This window comes from Rutilus rutilus (genome assembly GCF_951802725.1).
Source record: "Rutilus rutilus genome assembly, chromosome: 19".
Lineage (NCBI taxonomy): Eukaryota > Metazoa > Chordata > Actinopteri > Cypriniformes > Leuciscidae > Rutilus > Rutilus rutilus.
The window spans coordinates 2,803,882-2,823,418 of record NC_140232.1 but is presented as its reverse complement, the minus strand read 5'-3'; the positions used below and the strand labels follow the sequence as shown (position 1 = coordinate 2,823,418).

General features: G+C 38.7%; 1 protein-coding gene across 1 annotated transcript in view; it reads left to right on the top strand.

Moving 5' to 3' along the window:
* The window catches only part of cacna1db (calcium channel, voltage-dependent, L type, alpha 1D subunit, b), a 102,231-nt gene that overhangs the window by 59,398 nt on the left and 23,296 nt on the right, over positions 1-19,537 (top strand). The window contains exons 21-36 of the mRNA XM_084389806.1: positions 2,776-2,905; positions 3,643-3,702; positions 4,243-4,349; positions 4,424-4,511; positions 6,127-6,234; positions 6,335-6,387; positions 6,714-6,860; positions 7,332-7,533; positions 8,212-8,370; positions 11,968-12,078; positions 12,179-12,256; positions 13,541-13,624; positions 15,319-15,447; positions 18,511-18,576; positions 18,652-18,743; positions 19,106-19,265. Coding sequence (XP_084245932.1) covers positions 2,776-2,905; positions 3,643-3,702; positions 4,243-4,349; positions 4,424-4,511; positions 6,127-6,234; positions 6,335-6,387; positions 6,714-6,860; positions 7,332-7,533; positions 8,212-8,370; positions 11,968-12,078; positions 12,179-12,256; positions 13,541-13,624; positions 15,319-15,447; positions 18,511-18,576; positions 18,652-18,743; positions 19,106-19,265 — 1,774 coding nt within the window. The remainder of the gene's footprint in view (positions 1-2,775; positions 2,906-3,642; positions 3,703-4,242; positions 4,350-4,423; positions 4,512-6,126; positions 6,235-6,334; positions 6,388-6,713; positions 6,861-7,331; positions 7,534-8,211; positions 8,371-11,967; positions 12,079-12,178; positions 12,257-13,540; positions 13,625-15,318; positions 15,448-18,510; positions 18,577-18,651; positions 18,744-19,105; positions 19,266-19,537) is intronic.

The window sequence follows — 19,537 nt, the reverse complement described above, 5'->3', positions numbered from 1 at the left end:
AGAAGTGACAACATGTAGAAGCAACAGGACATTTCTGAATGGATAGTTAATGAATTTATGTAGCTGATGTGGAGTTAACTATCTTCTAGTCATTGATTAACATATTCTGTCATGATTATCAATAAATCGCGTTCCCGGGGGCGGGGTTTATGTAAATATTGGGGTTTGTGATGTCACTAACCCTGGAGGAAGCTCATTGTAGTTTCTACAAGCCGTTTGTTGTAGTCCTTAAAAAGTGATTTCTGTAAAAGCAAATATCTCCCTTTGCTCTGAACTTTGAGCGTCGTAACTTTGCAGATGTTGTTTATGCTCAAACAGCAACATTACACACTAACTAAAGTTAGAAAAGTCAAATCATAATCAACCACCCCTTTAAAGGGATAGTTCACTCAGAAATGGGAATTCTGCCATCTTTTGCTCACCCTCATTCCAAACCTTTACATTTACATTTATTCGTTTAGTAGACACTTTTATTCAAAGCGACGGAGCAACATCACTAGCGATTTATCATAAAAGCCAACAATATTCATAGTACACAATGCCAAGTTTAAAATACAGTGGATGTAAAAAGTCTGCACACCCCTGTTAAAACAGCTGGTTTCTGTTTTGTAAAAAAATGAAAAATGAAGATTAATCATATATCCTATATAATAATTATATCTGATATATCCTATGCAATGACACTAAAAACCAAACAATTTTCAGATAAAAAAAAGATAAAAAAAAAAAGACTTGGAATAACTAACTGCATAAGTGTACACCCCCCGAACTAATACGTGTTTATTACAGCACTCGGTCTGTATGACAGGAGTCTATCAGCTTGGCACATCTCGACTTGGGAATATTTATATTATATTAATAGAACTCTTCTTTGCAAAAACGTTCCAGATCTGTTAAATTGCGAGGGCATCTCGTGTGTATTTCTATAAGATTTAGATCTAGGCTCTGGTTGGGCCATTTCCAAAACATTCATCTTTCTGTGCTGAAGCCATTCTTTTGTTGATTTAGATGTTTTGAATCATTGTCATGCTGAAAGGTGAAAGGTCTTTATTGGAAGCTAAATTAGTACACAATCTATAGCAGAAGTGAAAATGCAGAAAAGAAGAGAAAGAGAAGAAGATTTTCTTTTTTAGAATAATTATATTAAGTGCCTTTGTTTATGATTGAAAACACTTTGTTTCTTCAGTGGATCAAAGGCCTGATGTTTAGCAGAATGTTCACGCTGCTCTTTTTCATACAATTAAATAATTCTATTGTGACTGAAATATGGTTAACGTGTACTGCTAAATGTGCTGACAAACATTTATGGCAAACTAAAATATACTTTAATGTCATTTCTTTTGATACTTGTATGTCATGTATTTAAATATATTTGTAATTACACATTTGTAATGATGAAGTTGCAATTGGCACATTTAAAGTCCCCTGTAGTCAATAATTGTATCCCTTAAATCTCATCTTTGATCACCAAAAATACATATTTAAATGTTTTTTCCTTGAAAAAAAATCTCCATGTCTTAAAATATCTTGAGTGTAACTCGACACCCTTGCCTCATTTAGTATGCGCGGTTCTATGAATATGCAAATGAGCCCCGCCTCCACTCACTCACTCAGCTCAGCGATCCACTGGTTGACGATCACACGTTGATCTGATTGGTTACAAGGTAGTTTGTGACGTCAGAAACACCAGCGATTTCAAAGCGTGTTTTTGAGACTGTCTTTGGTTCACTGCAGTTTAAGGAGGAAATACTCAGCAATGGTGTCGACTTATGAACTTACACATGCTTTGTCTTAAAGCGTATTAAAAACACCACATAGACATATAAACAACTTTAAAAACTTGACTTTCACCACAGGGGGATTCTAAAATATATTTACTTTTAATGTAATATCCACACACTACAGTTAAAATTATGTGCTTTAGTATGTTAGTCAACACATCAAAACTACAGTGATTTAAAATGAACCATTTTAATTGTCATTACAAAGTGCACTTTTTTTTTAAAGTGTACTTAAGTGTGTTAAAGTGAACTCTATACCCTAAAAGTATACATAAGTGACATTTTATTTCACTAATATCACATTATCTGCAAGCATTTTTTTAATATATATTTTTAATATGTCTAAAATATTTGAAGAACATTAGTGCACATTCAATAAAATTAAGCACTTCTTTTTCACAAAGGCTGAAGAACAGACTGAAGTAATTATTCTTGACTTCCACCTGTTCAAATCTGGTGTGTTTATGATACACTGGAGATTTATTAATTTTTTGCACGTGTGCTTGACATCATTTGTGAACCTGGATGACAAAACCAATAGCCAACAATACATTGTATGGGTCAAAATTATAGATTTTTCTTTTATGCCAAAAATCATTAGGATATTCAGTAAAGATCATGTTCCATGAATATATTTTGTAAATTTCCTACTGTAAATATATAAAACATGTATTTGTGTGAGTGAGTGCAGCACAATCGTGAACAGAAATGAACAACTTTAAAGGAGATTTTCTCAATGTTTCGATTTTTCTGCACCCTCAGATTCCAGATGTTCAATAGTTGTATCTCGACCAAATTTTGTCCTATCATAACAAACCACACATCAATGGAAAGCTTATTTATTCAGCTTTCAGATGACAAATAAATCTCAAATAAAAAAATTGACCCATGTGACTGGTCTTGTAGTCCAGAGTCACATTTATGGAGAAAGCTTGACATCTTTTGCTTTTCCACATTGTTCATTCTCACACACTGTTGTCGGTGTGTGACGCAGGATCCGTGTGGCGTGCCATCGGCTCATCAATCATCAGATCTTCACCAACCTCATCCTCATCTTCATCATGCTGAGCTCGGTCTCGCTGGCAGCCGAGGACCCCATCCGAAACTTCTCTGCCCGAAACATCGTAAGACCGCCAAGAAAATCCCTACAGACAAAACACCATATCATCTGCTTTTTAATAGGATAACATACACAAATAATAGAAATATATGGACGTTTCTTTCTAGTTGTGCAGCATCAGATAGATTCATGAACCTCATTTTCTTCATGATCACATTTGACGGAGTGATTATTTCAGGTTTCAGATTTCGATAGTCCACTTTAGACATTCTACTAACTTTGAGAAATGTTTCTTAATCATCAAATCATCATATTAGAGTGATTTGTGAAGGATCATGTGACACTGAAGACTGGAGTAATGATGCTGAACATTCAGCTTTGATCACAGGAATAAATTACACTTTACTATATATTCACATAGAGAAGAGATGATTTACATTGTAATAATATTTTACAATATTACTGTTTTTGTTGTATTTTTTATCAAATAAATGCAGCCTCAGTGAGCAGAAGAGACTCTTTTAAAAACATGAATAATCGTTTGACTGGTAGTGTAGGTGCAAAGTTACTTATAGTCAATACAATGTCTGAAGTGGACTATAGAAATAGTGTTTCATATAAACAGTAATTCACAAGACGTTTCACATGGCATTTCTTCATTTGTCTGTTAACTTAAACAGGCTTAAAGACATGAACGCTATGAAACTGCGAGGATTGTAGAGGCGCTGTAGAAATCAAATAGACTTGAACTGACTCTGTCCGCTGGATTCCTGGTTGAGTTTCTCGTGTGTCACGTTGCAGGTTCTCGGTTATTTAGACTACGCCTTCACCGCTATATTCACCGTGGAGATCTTGTTGAAGGTAAAGACTCCTGTCTTATTTCTATTTGCATTCTACACAACATGATTATAACCCTCTTACTTATTCCAGATTACACAGATCATGCTTCACTAGTTCATTTCTTATTTTTCATTTTTACTCTTGCTTTTACTGCATGATTGCAATTGATATAAATGTGTAAAATGAAAAGGTAACACTTCACAATAAGGTTAACATTAGTTAACTACATTAGTTAGCATTAACTAATAATGAACTGCACGTATACAGCATTTATTCATCTGTGTTAATGTTAATTTCAACATTTACTAATACTTTATTAAAAACTTGTTAACATTAGTTAATGCACTGTGAACTAACATGAACTAACAATGAACAGCTGGATTTTTATTAACTAACGTTAACAAAGATTAATAAATACTGTAGTAAATGTATTGCTCATGGTTAGTTCATGTTAGTTAATACATCAACTAATGTTAAAAATGAACCTTATTGTAAAGTGTGACCAATGAAGTGTTGTCAGAATTGCTGGTTTAGTCCACTAGTGTGTGTTGTGTTCATCAGATGACGGCGTTCGGGGCTTTCCTTCATAAAGGAGCGTTCTGCAGAAACTACTTTAACTTGCTGGATCTGCTGGTGGTCGGAGTGTCTCTCCTCTCCTTCGGGATACAGTAGGTTCACGTCACGGTTATTTCATCCGCATGTTTGAAGTCAGTCACTGCATGCGCTCGTGTTTCGTCTGCAGATCGTCGGCCATTTCGGTGGTGAAGATCTTGAGGATCCTGCGTGTGCTTCGACCTCTGAGAGCCATCAACAGAGCCAAAGGACTCAAGGTCAGTTCATCTCTGTGACACAACAACCTTTCTGAACTCTAAATCTGCGCTGCACGACAGTGAAGAGAAGGGCGATAACTCATTAAATAATGCGATATGCGATATCATAATGCTTAAAGTGTGTAAAATAAACTTAAATTATCTTAAAAATATATTTAAAATGATATAACCTATACACGCGTTTCACATTCTTTTTGTGACTAGAAAACATCCCTAAACTTCTGCCAGTGAACATCAGTGTTTTACTGTATATGAGAAGTGTTATTTTAACATCAGTGTAAACCTCGGGGGTCAGGGGTCAGGGGTCAGGTTATCCTACATCAGGGTTATTAAACAACACAAACTGAATAATCAAATGTACAAATAAAACACTGCTTAGTTTTCACTGTATGAATTCCATATATCCTGATTCTTATTAAAGCTACAGCAGTTATTCAGCCGAGAGCAGCGAGTGATCTTCTCTGTCTTTAGTTCATGACCGCAGTTATTGCAAGCCGTTGTGATATGCATATCGTGATATATACATTTGTGATATTTCGATATATTGTGCAGTCCTACTCTAATTTTCACTGTACATTGTTTTTTTTACACGGCTCTCGTTGCTCTCTGCGCTCTCATTTTTCTCACATCATAAAAGCAATTCCACTCAGATCAATATTTTGTGACCATTTATGTATTTCTATGATAAGTAGTACAGTACATGTCATAAGCACAATCCCTGTTTCACACAGATCCAGTGTAGATGACACTGCACATCTTTTATGAACAGTTTCTTTGCAGAGCTGTGATTGTTTGTCTGTTTGCCTGGCATGCCGTAGTGAAAAATACATACTAAAATGTACTTGAAATACATTTATTTTATGCTAAGTGTACTACAAATACATTTACATATTTATGTACTTAATATAAATACCCTGCAATTGTACTGTTGGTATACTAAATTTGCATAAAGTCTGCTAAATTGGAGCTAATTTTGTACTTAATGTACTTTAGTTATCCAGAAACAGTGCTGAAGTTCAACTAAAGATATACTGAAATACTACCAGAATTCCGGGAAAGTTTGGACGTTTTTTAAATTTGAATAAAGTGAAAACTAAAAGACTTTCAAATCACATGAGCCAATATTTTACTCACAATATAACATAGATATCATAACAAAAGTTCAAACTGAGAGATTTTACAATTCTATGCACAAAATGAGCTCATTTCAAATGTGATGCTGCTACAGGTCTCAGTGTGGATGGGACGGGGGCATGTTGACTATGGTGTAATGGCTCTCTCTCTCTCTCTCTCTCTCTCTCTCTCTCTCTCTCTCTCTCTCTCTCTCTCTCTCTCTCTCTCTCTCTCTCTCTCTCTCTCTTTCTCTCTCTTTCTCTCTGTCTCTCTCTCTCTCTCTCTCTCTCTCTGTCCTCCCCTCTCTCTCTCTCTCTCTCTCTCTCTCTCTCTCTGTCCTCCCCTCTCTCTCTCTCTCTCTCTCTGTCCTCCCCCCTCTCTCTCTCTCTCTCTCTCTCTCTCTCTCTGTCCTCCCCTCTCTCCCTCTCTCTCTCTCTCTCTCTCTCTCTCTCTCTCTCTCTATCTCTCTCTCTCTCTCTCTCTCTCTCTCTCTCTCTCTCAGCATGTGGTTCAGTGTGTGTTTGTGGCCATCCGGACGATCGGGAACATCATGATCGTCACCACACTTCTTCAGTTCATGTTCGCCTGCATCGGTGTGCAGTTGTTCAAGGTGCTCCAGCAAATACTTTCACATTAAAGAAAGATTTCATATTTAACAAACTCCTTTAACAAGCAGTTTTCTGTTGTGTGATGAAAATGTTTGTCCTCAGGGGAAGTTCTACCGCTGCAGTGACGATGCGAAGTCAACTCCAGAGGAATGCAGGTGAGTGTGTGTGTGTGTGTGTGAGTGTGAGAGTGTGTGTGTGAGTGTGTGTGTGAGTGAGTGAGTGAGTGAGTGAGTGAGTGAGTGAGTGAGTGAGTGAGTGTGAGTGAGTCTTTTGTGTATGTGTGTGTGTGTGAGTGTGTGTGTGTGTGTGAGTGAGTCTTTTGTGTATGTGTGTGTGTGTGTGTGTGAGTGTGTGTGTGAGTATGTGTGTGTGTATTTGTGAGTGTCTGAGTGTGTGTGTGTGAGTGAGCATGTGTGTGTGTATTTGTGAGTGTAAGAGTGTGTGTGTGTTAATCAGATCCAGCATGTTTCTGTGTTTCCAGAGGAACATATATCGTGTACAGTATCGGTGAGACGGCTCTGCCACAGATGCGTGAGCGGATCTGGTTCAACAGCGACTTTAACTTTGATAATGTTCTGATGGCTATGATGGCTCTCTTCACTGTCTCAACGTTTGAAGGCTGGCCAGCGTAAGACCAGCACACACACACACACACACACACACACACACACACACACACACGTCTGGTTCACTATCTTTGTGGGGACTCTCCATAGACTTAATGGTTTTTTTACTGTACAAACTGTATATTCTGTCCCCTTACACTAACCCTACCCCTAAACCTACCCATCACACACACACACACACACACACACACACACACACACACACACACTAACCCTACCCCTAAACCTACCCATCACAGAACACTTTCTGCATTTTTACATTTAAAAAAATATATAATTTAGTATGTTTATTTACCCATTTCCCTCGTGGGGACCGCTGGCTGGTCCCCACAATGGAGGTGACCTCAGGTTTTACTATCCTTGTGGGGACATTTGGTTCCCACAATGTAATATAAACCAAACACACACACACACACACACACCTGCTGATAATAAAGTGTGCTGGTCCCTCGTGTGTGTCCTCTCTCCTTCAGCCTGCTGTACAAGGCCATCGACTCCAGCAAGGAGAACATCGGCCCGATTTACAACTACCGTGTGGAGATCTCCATCTTCTTCATCATCTACATCATCATCATCGCCTTCTTCATGATGAACATCTTTGTGGGTTTTGTCATCGTCACGTTTCAGGAACAGGGCGAGAAAGAATACAAGAACTGTGAGCTGGACAAGAACCAGGTCTGACAGTCCTCAGATATTATTATATATCGTGATCCACTGTCAGGGTTGCCAAGTCTGGGCTTTTCCCGCAGAACTGGGCTAGAATCCCTGCGGGTTAAAGGTTTATTGGTAACACTTAACAATAAGGTTCGTTAGTTAACATTAGTTAACTACGTTAGTTAGCGTTAACTAATAATGAACATACAACTTTGTTAATGTCAACATTTACTAACACTTTATTAAAATCTTGTTAACATTAGTTAATGCCTTGTGAACTAACATGAATAACTAACATATTTTTAATAACTAACATTAACAAATACAGTAACAAATGTATTCCTCATGGTTAGTTCATGTAAGTTAATACATTAACCAATGTTAACTAATGAACCTTATTGTAAAGTGTTACCGTTTTATTGAACTAAAATGCTTGTATTGAGATATTTTACCCATTTTACATTTGAACAATGATCCAACATTGGAAAGCGAGTTCCTCTATGAGAACAGACTGTGTTGATGATTACCACTATAAAGTGATTTTCAAGTCATACAGTGAGTGTAAAATATGGCAGTGGCACATTATGAGTTTTGATATTTGGGACAGTGTCATTGGGCTAGTTTTGTTTCGCAGACCTGGCAACCCTGTCCAGTGTGGATCTGAATGAAAGACGAGTCTGACTGTGTGTGTGTTGACAGCGGCAGTGTGTGGAGTACGCTCTGAAAGCCCGTCCGCTGAGGAGATACATCCCCAAAAACCCCTACCAGTACAAGTTCTGGTATGTGGTGAACTCCACCGGCTTCGAGTACGTCATGTTCGTGCTCATCGTCCTCAACACGCTGTGTCTGGCGGTTCAGGTGAGAGCAACATCAGCACTGAGACACAAACCTCATCAGAGAGTGTGGACAGAGCTCCATCACCACATTACAGTGTTTTACACTGGACACTGTAGGACTTGGTAACACTTTATTATAACTGCACGCTATTAATCATTAGTTAAGCATTAGTAAACAGTTAATTCATCATTTATAAAGCATTAATAGACATTAATAAGCAGTTTATAAATACAGCTACAAATGCTTTGTTCTTGATTTAAAAGCATATCTATAATGTGTTTAATCATTGTATTTTCATACTTTATTAGTGATCAATTTATAATTTCTAAATGAAGTATTGCATTATTTACAAGCCAGTTCTTTAGGAGTTGTCAGTGGTTCATAAGATCATGATGAATGATGAATTAACTGTTTACTAATGCTTAACTAATGATTAATAACGTGCAGTTATTATACAGTGTTACCTAGGACGTTTTTAACTCTTCACATTAGGGGTGTAACGGTTCACAAAATTCACGGTTCGGTTCAATACGATACACTTGTGTCACGGTTCGGTACGTTTTCGATACAGCAAAAAGAAAGAAATGCCAGAGATTTTTTTTTTTTTTTATGATTTTTTTTTTTTTTTTTACTTAGAGCAATGATGGAGCTATAATTGACTCTTCTTAGGAGCATATAAAACAAAACAGCTCCTTGGAAAAAATGAAATGTAGCCTAATATTGTACTAGTTATAAACAAAGGTCTATTTTAGTTCAGATTAACATTTGAGGGCAGCAATTTTATTCATAATGTCAAAATAAAACCGACGTAATGTTACTGCCAAACTTCCATTGTTGCAATTAGTGTTACTACAGTAAAGCCATAATGAATGTTGCAGATCTGTGGACACTGGATAGTTCATGCATGGCACAATGTTTCTTCCTGGTTCCCACGTCAGCGCTGTTTGATCCGTTAATAACGGAGAAATGAGAATGTTTCTCACTAGATCTTGCAGCGATGTTATTACTTCTGTGGCGAATTCAAATGCTTTCTTTACTGGATCTCTTAGCGCTGTGTAGTAACAGTGTCGCATGATCACGATCGGCTCGCGCTGCACTGGTCCAAACTGATAAACGGTCCTTCAACCACACAATAACGAGCAGTTTCGTTCCGCTTGCATTACGTTTGCCATTTGATGTTGGACAATATTGTGGTCGCGCCGGCGCCTCTTACATTATGAGCGCGCTTGCCACGCGCGACCCGCCTACAATTGAAATAACAAAATTTTGGTCGGCAGGGAAAATGGTCCAACGAACCATTCGGTTTGAAAATGCGTACCGAACACCGAACCAAAAGCCTCGTACCGAACGATTCAATACGAATATCTGTACCGTTACACCCCTACTTCACATGGTTCTCTTTACCAACTTTCAGCTTCACACAGCTGTAATTTCACATCCAGAGTGCACAAAAAACATTCACACGTCTTAAATCAACCAATTTTTCCACAACATAGGTTTCACCCAACAAACACACCTTGTCAGTCATAAAACAAAGATCTAAAAACATTAAAGCCCCAATTAAGTTTTTTGGGGGGATATTCCCTTTCATGTAGTGTGCAATAAATCTGTTTGTGAATGTTAAAGGTCTGCAAAGTTTCACAGATCAAAGTGCAGATACAGTCAGACCAAAATGTATTCAGACACCAGATATAATTTTTTTATATTTTTTTACTAGTGTGTGCAGGACACTATAGTTCATTTACGTAAGTGAGGAGAGCAAAATAAAGTAAACTGTGACCCCAAAAATTCTTCATACAGTGACTACTACCAGTAAAATATATACAAATTTGGGACCAAAAATGATTCTGACACTTTGACCTGATCATGTTTTGCTGGTGTTTTTTTTTTTTTCTTTAATTGCTAATGCTCTTTTTACACACAGACTGAACAAAATGAAGCATTGCTTGGTAATTGGTTGAGCTAAACTGGTATTATCTAATTGTGTAGTTAAATTTAACAGCTGACAGATATTCAACATAATTCATGTGTGAGACAGCCGAGGAGACCGACGTTCTCGTCAGGGCCGTAAAACACAGAGAAGTGACATTGTATGGGGATGGAGAAACACACACAAATTAGCTTTGGTTAAACAGGCGTATAATTATTTGGGTAAATGTGCTTTAGATAATCTAGATTTATGCTTATTTTTCACATCTTCATGGACACAACAATGATTTCCCTCGTGTGGAATATTTTTCCTTGTAATTATGTATGGTTTGCAAAAATGTGAACTGCTGTGTCTGTGTGTAGATGAGAGAAGCTAAGTGTATGTGCGCTGTGCACACGCTACATTATGGCCAAGCATGCGCCCTTAAAATAGCATCTGAATAACGCGCCACTGACTTTAGACGAGGTTTTTCCTGGTCAGTGGTGGAATTGTTTTCTGAAACTGCAAAATAGCACCAGGGAACGTTTGCGCCGGAACACGCCTCCTCTTCTCGCTGACCCGCACCAGGAGCACAAGTTCATTCCCTAATTTACAGACGTGCGTCTGTGGAGGGAAAAGTCCGCTGTGTGTCGGGTGCAAAATAGGAATGATACATGCGTCGGTGTACAAAGTCAATTGCGCTGGGTGCAAGATAGGGCCCATTGTCCCATAACAGAAAGCAGTGATTCTGAACTGAAACGAGTCGTCAGTAATTCCAATGTATGTAGGTTTGTAACACATTTGCATAATGCCAGCCTCTGGTCTTGATTGGCTGAACAGCATCTCTTTGCCCCGCCCTCAAACACTGTAGTTTATTTGAGACTGGAAGAGTTTGGTTCATGTTGTTCGTGTCGAGAAGACGCTGTTTTCTGAGATTGATACGGTAAAACCCACGCCATCGTTACTGTTCGTATCACTGTGTGTCAAGAGCTGAGACTCAGATATGATAATAAGCGTTTGCTTTCTGACCAATCAGAGCAGAGCAGCTCTCAGAGAGGCGGGGCTTAGAGAGACTGAATCCTTGATTGAACTGTTTCAGACACAGAGAGAAAAGAGCTGATGCTGCAATGAATATTATGAGAAATTTAAAGTTAAATGTTAACCTGTTGTAGGAAACCTCCAAAACAAAATTAGGAACCTTTAAAATAGCATAAATGGGGTAGTTTAACAACATTTGAGATGCTGTGATGCGATTGGTCCGCTGGTTAGTCCAGTTATCCAATCACATCCTCTGCTGAGGCAAGGTCAAAGTTTTTTGGCGTGCATTGAGGGATTTTCTTAATGGGTTTCCATCGTAGTTTACAGTTGTGGTCAGAATTAATGGCACCCCTGGTAAATATGATCAAAATTGGCTGTAAAAAATAAATGTTTCATTTATGAAACATTGCCAATAATTCTGACCACAACTGTATGCTCATGTCTACTTATCTCGGATTTAAAAAATCATCTGCATCAATTGAGCACATATATATACAGAATATATCACAAATTTGCAATTAAAACAGCTGAATGGAAACAAAGCTACTAATAGTAGAGCAAGGTTGGTTTTTTCCACTTAAGGAATAGATGTATATTGTCTGACTTAGTTTGAAGAATTGTAATCCACATAAAATGATGTTCATTTTGAATTCTCTATGTATTATACTCAGCATCACGGCCAGTCACGTCTTTTCAATTATGGGATGGACATTTTGAACATGGTGTTCACGGGGGTCTTCGCAGTTGAAATGATTCTCAAACTGGTAGCCTTCCAGCCGAAGGTATGTGTTTCTGTAGTGTCGGTGTAAAGCTCGTGCCCCTGTCCCGTGATGTTTAACCCTTCTGCTCTCCTGTCCCCCCCGCTGGTGTGTGTCTGATTAGGGTTATTGTGTGGACCCCTGGAATGGGTTTGATGCACTGGTGGTGATTGGCAGCGTAGTAGACATCGTTCTGAGTCAGGTAGACTGCCCGTCTTTCCTCTCGCCTGTCTGACCCTCACTTCTGCTAGCTGGCGTTTGTGTACAGTGTGTCCTTCAGTGTGCTGTGTTAATAGATGTGTCTGACACAGAGCATGCTTTAAGAAGTCTTATTTATGATTACACAATTTAAGCCATAACAAAATAATAACAAAATATGTCAGATAAGAAGATATCAAATTGTTATTATGCCGATGAATATTTGTGCTCACTAATAAATAATGTAAAATAAAGAGACTTGCGCCTTTTTCTATTTAACGATGTTTTGTGATGAAATTTAAAATGATTTGTATTTTAATGGCTTATAAAAGAAGACAGTATAAATCATCAAAGTATGCACCGTTTAGTTTAAGTGATCATAACATTTACAAAGCTCATGAATGTGATAATTTACTCAAGAATTGCTTTATTCATGATTTATACTTGTTCTGATATGAGTTCTGCTCATGTTTCATGAATGAAAAAATTGAGAATCACAAAAAAGTCCAAAAGGTGAAGCGTCTGAACACATTACAGTAGGTCGTGCGAATGTCACAATGGAAAAGGTTTTCATTTTCTTAAAGGTATAGTGGAGGATCTTTCCGAATTTTAGATAAGACCCGCCCTCTCCACTTTTTGAATAAGTTTGATTGATTCACCAGAATGATTGACAATTAGGAGGACCAATAGTATAGGTGATCCACCCGGAAGTAAAAAATCCTCCGCTATACCTTTAATGCATAGTATACTGTAGTTTTCTTTTGATTTTAGGGTGAAATGTGACATAAACATTATTATGAAAATCAAATAAACTGTTATAAATAAATACCCAGAATGCCTAGCTGATGTTGTTGTGGTAGGATGTGTCTCAATCCGCTCCCTAGTTTCAATGCACTGGTCATCTCCAAAAATCTCACACAATGACCAGCAAGCATTGGTTTCTCAATACAATCACATACTGGAAATGTCATCATGTCTTATTTAGAAGTGGAGGACGAAGACATATGGCATTTCATGACTTTTAACAGTTGCTGTACAATAAAGATGTGTGATAAATGAAACTTTGTTGGGCTCAAGTCCCTTGAATGAGTGTTCACTATGCTCTGATTGCCATTATAGGGAGGTAGGGAGCAGATTGAGACTCAGAAACAGTGTGTTGCTCTTTCTGTGTGCGGCTGCAACATCAAAACTGTGATTTTTCTTCTGTCTTTTTCTTCCCTCTTTTCTGTTCCTTTGTCAATCCATCTCTTTTCCTCTCGCATCTCTCTGTGTCGCTGGGTGTCCGCAGCACTATTTTGCCGATGCATGGAACACGTTTGATGCCTTAATTGTTGTTGGTAGCATCGTTGACATTGCGATCACAGAGGTCAATGTAAGTAAATATGTGATCCAGGCCCAGCTCTGTGTTCTCTCTTCTCTGTCTGTTTCTGTTCACATATTAAAGGTGTTTCCCATCTTACTACTGATATAAGGATGTAGTCACATTATTTGAGCTGTTTAGTGTGCAAACGATTGGCTGTACAAGTCATTTCAACTCATTTGAACTCATTCAGTTAAAGTAATGGAAAAACATATGTTGCCATGACTTATTAATCATTCATTTTTTACAGTGTTTTTATGCGTTTAAACTGTGAGTATTCCCACCGAGGGCAGAATACAAAGTTCTGTCATGAAACTCTAGATGACGCAGGCTGATAGGTCCTCAATCTGCTTGCAATCACGTGATTTTCTTTAGGGCACAGCTGATTGGTTCCTGCTGTATCAGTAGCCAATGAGCTCGCTGCTCAACCTTCGAATACTTGGTCAGCATTTGCTGTAGCAGTTGCAGCACTTTCAGAAACCCTCCTCCTTCCCCAGCTCCACCTGTATAGATCTGCTATGGGTAATTCATGTATGCTACACTCTCAGAAAATAAAGTACATAATTGTACCTTTAGGGCTACAATGGCTTGTCACTGGGGCTGTACCTTAACCTTTAAAAGAAATGGTACATATATGTACATTTGAATGCTTTTTGACCCTCAAAAAGGTACATCCCATACACAAAAGAATTGTATTTGAAATATATTTTCTGGATATGTTTTGGAATATATGCACATATTTGAAATTGGCCCAATAAATATATTTCATACTTATATTTCATATATTTTTGTTATATTTCAGAATATATTTCAATGTATTTGGAATATATGCCACATATATTTTTGACACTTTTGGGGACCCGTACAGAAAAAAATACATTGAAATATATTCTGAAATATAACAAAAATATATGAAATATAAGTATGAAATATATTTATTGGGCCAATTTCAAATATGTGCATATATTCCAAAACATATCCAGAAAATATATTTCTTTTGTGTATATGGGGGATATATGTACCTTGAGGTCCAATAATAAGGCCTATGGGGTACGTTAGTGTAGATTGTACCTTGGGGGACAGAAATGGACTCCTACTGTACCCCTATTTCTGACAGTGTATTGTACAACAACAGAATCTTGCTCACAACAGCGTGTCATGCATTTATGGGCAGTAGCGAGTCCTGTACTTGCTCTTCAGCAGCAGCAATAACCAATAACAGCAGCAGATCAATAGCAGATCTATTCCACCAAGACCAAACATACAACATTGACATATCATCACCATGCCAAACACATTTAGAGAGTTGTCATGACAGAACTGTACATGATGTACTTCATGCGAAAGCTCAATAATTCAGGCATGAGTTTGCTGTGTTCAGAAGAACCTATCTGAATGTGAGATTTAATACGAGCCCTTTTATCTGTTGAAGCACACAGGAGCTGCAGTATAGTCAGGGGTAAGATGCCCTGTGTGTTGTCTTGACAAGATCTTTGTCATGTGTATGGGGCCTTGAAGCGTTTGCTGTTTGAGAATGCGAAGCCTGCAGTGCATGAATAAACTCTGCATGAAACTCACCAGTGAATGAGGCAGAACACTCAATATCACGGTCCTGTTCACACTCACTGTGCGACGTGTGACCGAGACACATTGAAGTAAAGAGTGGAAGCACATTATATCTCATTAACTTGAGGTGTTTTTCTCAGAACACGGAGGACAGCGCAAGGATCTCCATCACGTTCTTCCGTCTGTTTCGTGTCATGCGCTTGGTGAAGTTGTTGAGCAGAGGAGAGGGCATTCGCACGCTCTTGTGGACCTTCATCAAGTCCTTTCAGGTACACTGCACTGCAACAAATGATGTTCTCTTGTTTCCCAGTACAAATTTTAAACCAGGGATGCACCGACACCACTTTTTTCCGACCAAGTACAAGTGCTTACATTTGAGTGCTTGCCGATACCAAGTACCAATATGAGTACTTAATAAGACCATTACAGTTCTTCTAACAATGTTTTATTTTTCACTTTCTGATTGTAACAAAGTAAACAGGCCTATACAACTTGTATACTCAAATTGATTGTGTTAAAGGAGCTATTTCTACCTCTCCTCTTGACAATTTAGCAGAGTGTAGTTTGCAGTCTGCTCTCCTTAAAGGTTGTATCAGCGATTTCAGGCCCAAAAAAGGCCCAAAAATAAATGATCACATTCATCTAATCTTTCCTAACGATCCGCTATCTGCCCCCCCCCCCCCCCCCCCCCCCATAAGCAGGCCATCAAAAAGTCTCTGTAGGCAGCCTCTGAGATCTGCACACAAAAACAATTGGTTTCACCAACCACTCAAAACCAAAACAAATAGTGTTCCAACCAATCACCGACAGGGGAGGGTGTTGTGAGGTTTTGTGCTCGTGCACAGCTGTCGGTGATTGGTTGGAACACTATTTGTTTTGGTTTTGAGTGGTTGGTGAAACCAATTGTTTTAGTGTGCAGATCTCAGAGCCTAGGCTGCCTACAGAGACACGTTTTTTTGACGGCATGCTTATGCAACCTTTAAATCATCATCGCTTGTCTTAAAATATCTCCAAACGGCTGACATTACTCCTCCTCCTCCTGCCTGCTCAACTGACGAGAGGTTAGGTTAATGTCACGTTGCAAATGGGGCCGTTCACATTTGCACGTGCAAATTCGTTATTTCAAATGTAGGTGTGCTCGTTTTTCCAGGCGCGCCTATGTTCATGGTTGCATTATAGCAACGGCAGATGCCACGGGAGCGCAAGCACTTGTGGAAAGAAGGAGCGGTGCGGCCGCGCTTTCCATGCGTTTTTAGACGCAATATGTGAACGGCCCCTTAAAGTGGTATCAGGTGTGATTGTATTTTACGAGTACGAGTACATGAGCACAGTATCAGACCGACACTCGAGTACTGGTATCGGTATCGGTGCATCCCTAATTTAAACATCCTTAAATCACATTAACGTGAGATGCAAAATTCACTAACAGCTTGCGCTCTCTTTTGGCGTTAAAAAACGACAGGATTTACGAAAGACAGTCGGCTGACCTTATTGCATGTGCATTTGTAGGAGTTTCCCTTTCAGACACAACATCTATGGGAGGAGACTATTTTAATAACTCAATCACTCAATGTGACTTACTAAGTTTTGCGGTTGTCAATTTACTGGTATTTGCTCTATTACAGTTTTTTCCGATTGCTAAACAACAGTGAGCACAACTGGAGCTACATGTGCAAAACTCTAACTACAGTCTGCACTACCAACAGTCACCTGAGCTAAACAGTTCACATCACCTGCAAAACTCACTCAGAGCAACACAACTCTTAACACTAACACACAGCCAAACACTATACACAACCCTCACTGAGATAACACACACTGTCACTCAGAACACACTGGGAGTAAAAACACTAGCATCAAACACCAATACATAAAATACAAACTTTTCATCTTTACAGTTTGAACAATTTCAGTGACTTCATACAAAGTTATATTTTCTTCAAAGAAAAGAGTGACATTCTTTCACATGATTTATTTAAATTTTTAGAACATAACAATTCTTTAAGGTAAATGAAAATTAGCAGTTTGCTTCAATAGTCTGTAGTAATTTACGGAATTACAGTAATGAGAAAAAAAAGGTAGAAACTAATAGTACATACTGTAATTCGAACAAATAATTGAGGGGCTAATCCTGCCTCTCTCTAGCATCAGGCCACAGGCTTTCATCAACATCAGTTCCCATCAAAACCCGTCTTCCATTTCCAAATTTAGTCTTTCTGAGCTCTACCTATATATATATATATATATATATATATATATATATGTGTGTGTGTGTGTGTGTGTGTTCACTAACAAGTCTAAAACAAGACACCTGCTTAGCCTTTCAGCTGAAATTGCAATCAGCAGTGTTTGAAAGGCACAAGGCTGAAATCTATTCTGTTTTGAATGTGTGGTTCACAGTTTTGACAGCAGTGTGTTAGCATTTGAACAAAGTGCTGTAAATCCACAGTGTTGTGCAGGTTGTGGTTAAAGTCATGGGATAAGTGTGTAGAGTTTTGAAAACTGTGTTCAAGCAATGAAGAACGAACTAGAGTTTGGTCCACATGAGCTGCTGCTGTGCAGACTGTAGTTAGAGTTTTGCACATGTGACTCCAGTTGTGCCCACTGTCGTTTAGCAATCGAAAAAAACTGTATTTACCACCTCCAAAAAAGCATGTCCTTTTATGCTCATTTACAGGTTCGTAATTTTGTTTGTGTGGTCTACTAGAATACATTCACATAATCTGATATTTTAAAAAAATCGTAATGCCTTAAAATATCTTGAATGTAACTCGACACCCTTGCCTCATTTAGTAAGCGCAATTCTATGAATATGCAAATGAGCCCCGCCTCCACTCACTCACTCAGCTCAGAGATCCACTGGTTGACGATCACACGTTGATCTGATTGGTTACAAGGTAGTTTGTGACGTCAGAAACACCAGCGATTTCAAAGCGTGTTTTTGAGACTGTCTTTGGTTCACTGCAGTTTTAAGGAGGAAATACTCAGCAATGGTGTCGACTTAAGAACAACGAAACGTCTAGGCATAGATAACACCATCAGAAACCATGGAAGCTAATAGAAACAGGAACCAATCACAGGAAGAGAAAACAGAAAACACTGAACCAAATAAACTTCAAAAGAAGAGAAACACACTTACTTAAGCTCACGTCTTCTGTCTGCTGATAACAACTGTAACTCACATCTGAGACTAATAGTTAGCTAACTAGTCCATGTGAAGCAGATTTGAAAACACATAAATGAAACTGTAATGTTGTAATTAGCAGCACTGTTAGTGTATCGTTTATTGAGCGATATTCGGTTCATGTTCATATTCCTCCTCTGTGTGTCAGGCTCTTCCGTACGTGGCTCTGCTCATCGCCATGCTCTTCTTCATCTATGCTGTCATTGGGATGCAGGTAACTCATCCGCTGGTGTATAATACTCTTGTGAATTATGAATTATGATAATGAGACTGTTTTACTCATTATTAGGTGTTCGGGAAGGTCGCTATGGTGGACGGAACCAGCATTAATCGCAACAATAATTTCCAGACCTTTCCACAAGCTGTGCTCCTGCTGTTCAGGTGTGCGTGTGTGTGTGTGTGTGTGTGTGTGAGTGTGTGTCTGCGTGTCTGTGTGTGTCTGTGTGTCTGTGTGTGTGTGTGTGTGTGTGTGTGTGTGTGTGTGTGTGTGTGTGTGTGTGTGTGTGTGTGAGTGTGTGTGTGTGTGTGTGTGTGTGTGTGTGTGTGTGTGTGTGTGTGTGTGTGTGTGTGTGTGTGTGTGTGTGTATACACGTTTGACTTCCATTGAATTGCGATTAAGTGAGTCTTACTGGCATGACAAAATCTGTACACTCATTATCAAAGCAGTGTAAAATAAGTGTGTTAAAAGTAATGTGTTTGTGTGATTGTGTTTCCCCATGTGTGTGTGTGTGTGTGTGTGTCAGGTGTGCGACGGGTGAAGCGTGGCAGCAGATCATGTTGGCGTGTTTGCCTGGGAAACAGTGTGACTCTGAGTCCGACTATAACCCTGGAGAAGAGAAAACCTGCGGCAGCTCCTTCGCCATCCTCTACTTCATCAGCTTCTACATGCTCTGTGCTTTCCTGGTAATGCTCTCATATTTCAGCTTTAACATGTGTTTAGTGTTCGGTCAATACCTCAGAAAATGCCATATTACTATTCTTAAAGAGGACCTGTGATGCTTTCCTCCATCTGTGTTTAGTGTGTGATGTTGCTGTTTGATCATGAAGAAGCTCCAGTTCTTCTCTATATCAGTGTCAGTGTTTCTGAACTCCTGAAACGCCTCCACTGTAGTCTTGAGTTTCTTCCGGGAACACGTCACAATATTTAAATAATTAATATGCAGAATAAAGGGGGC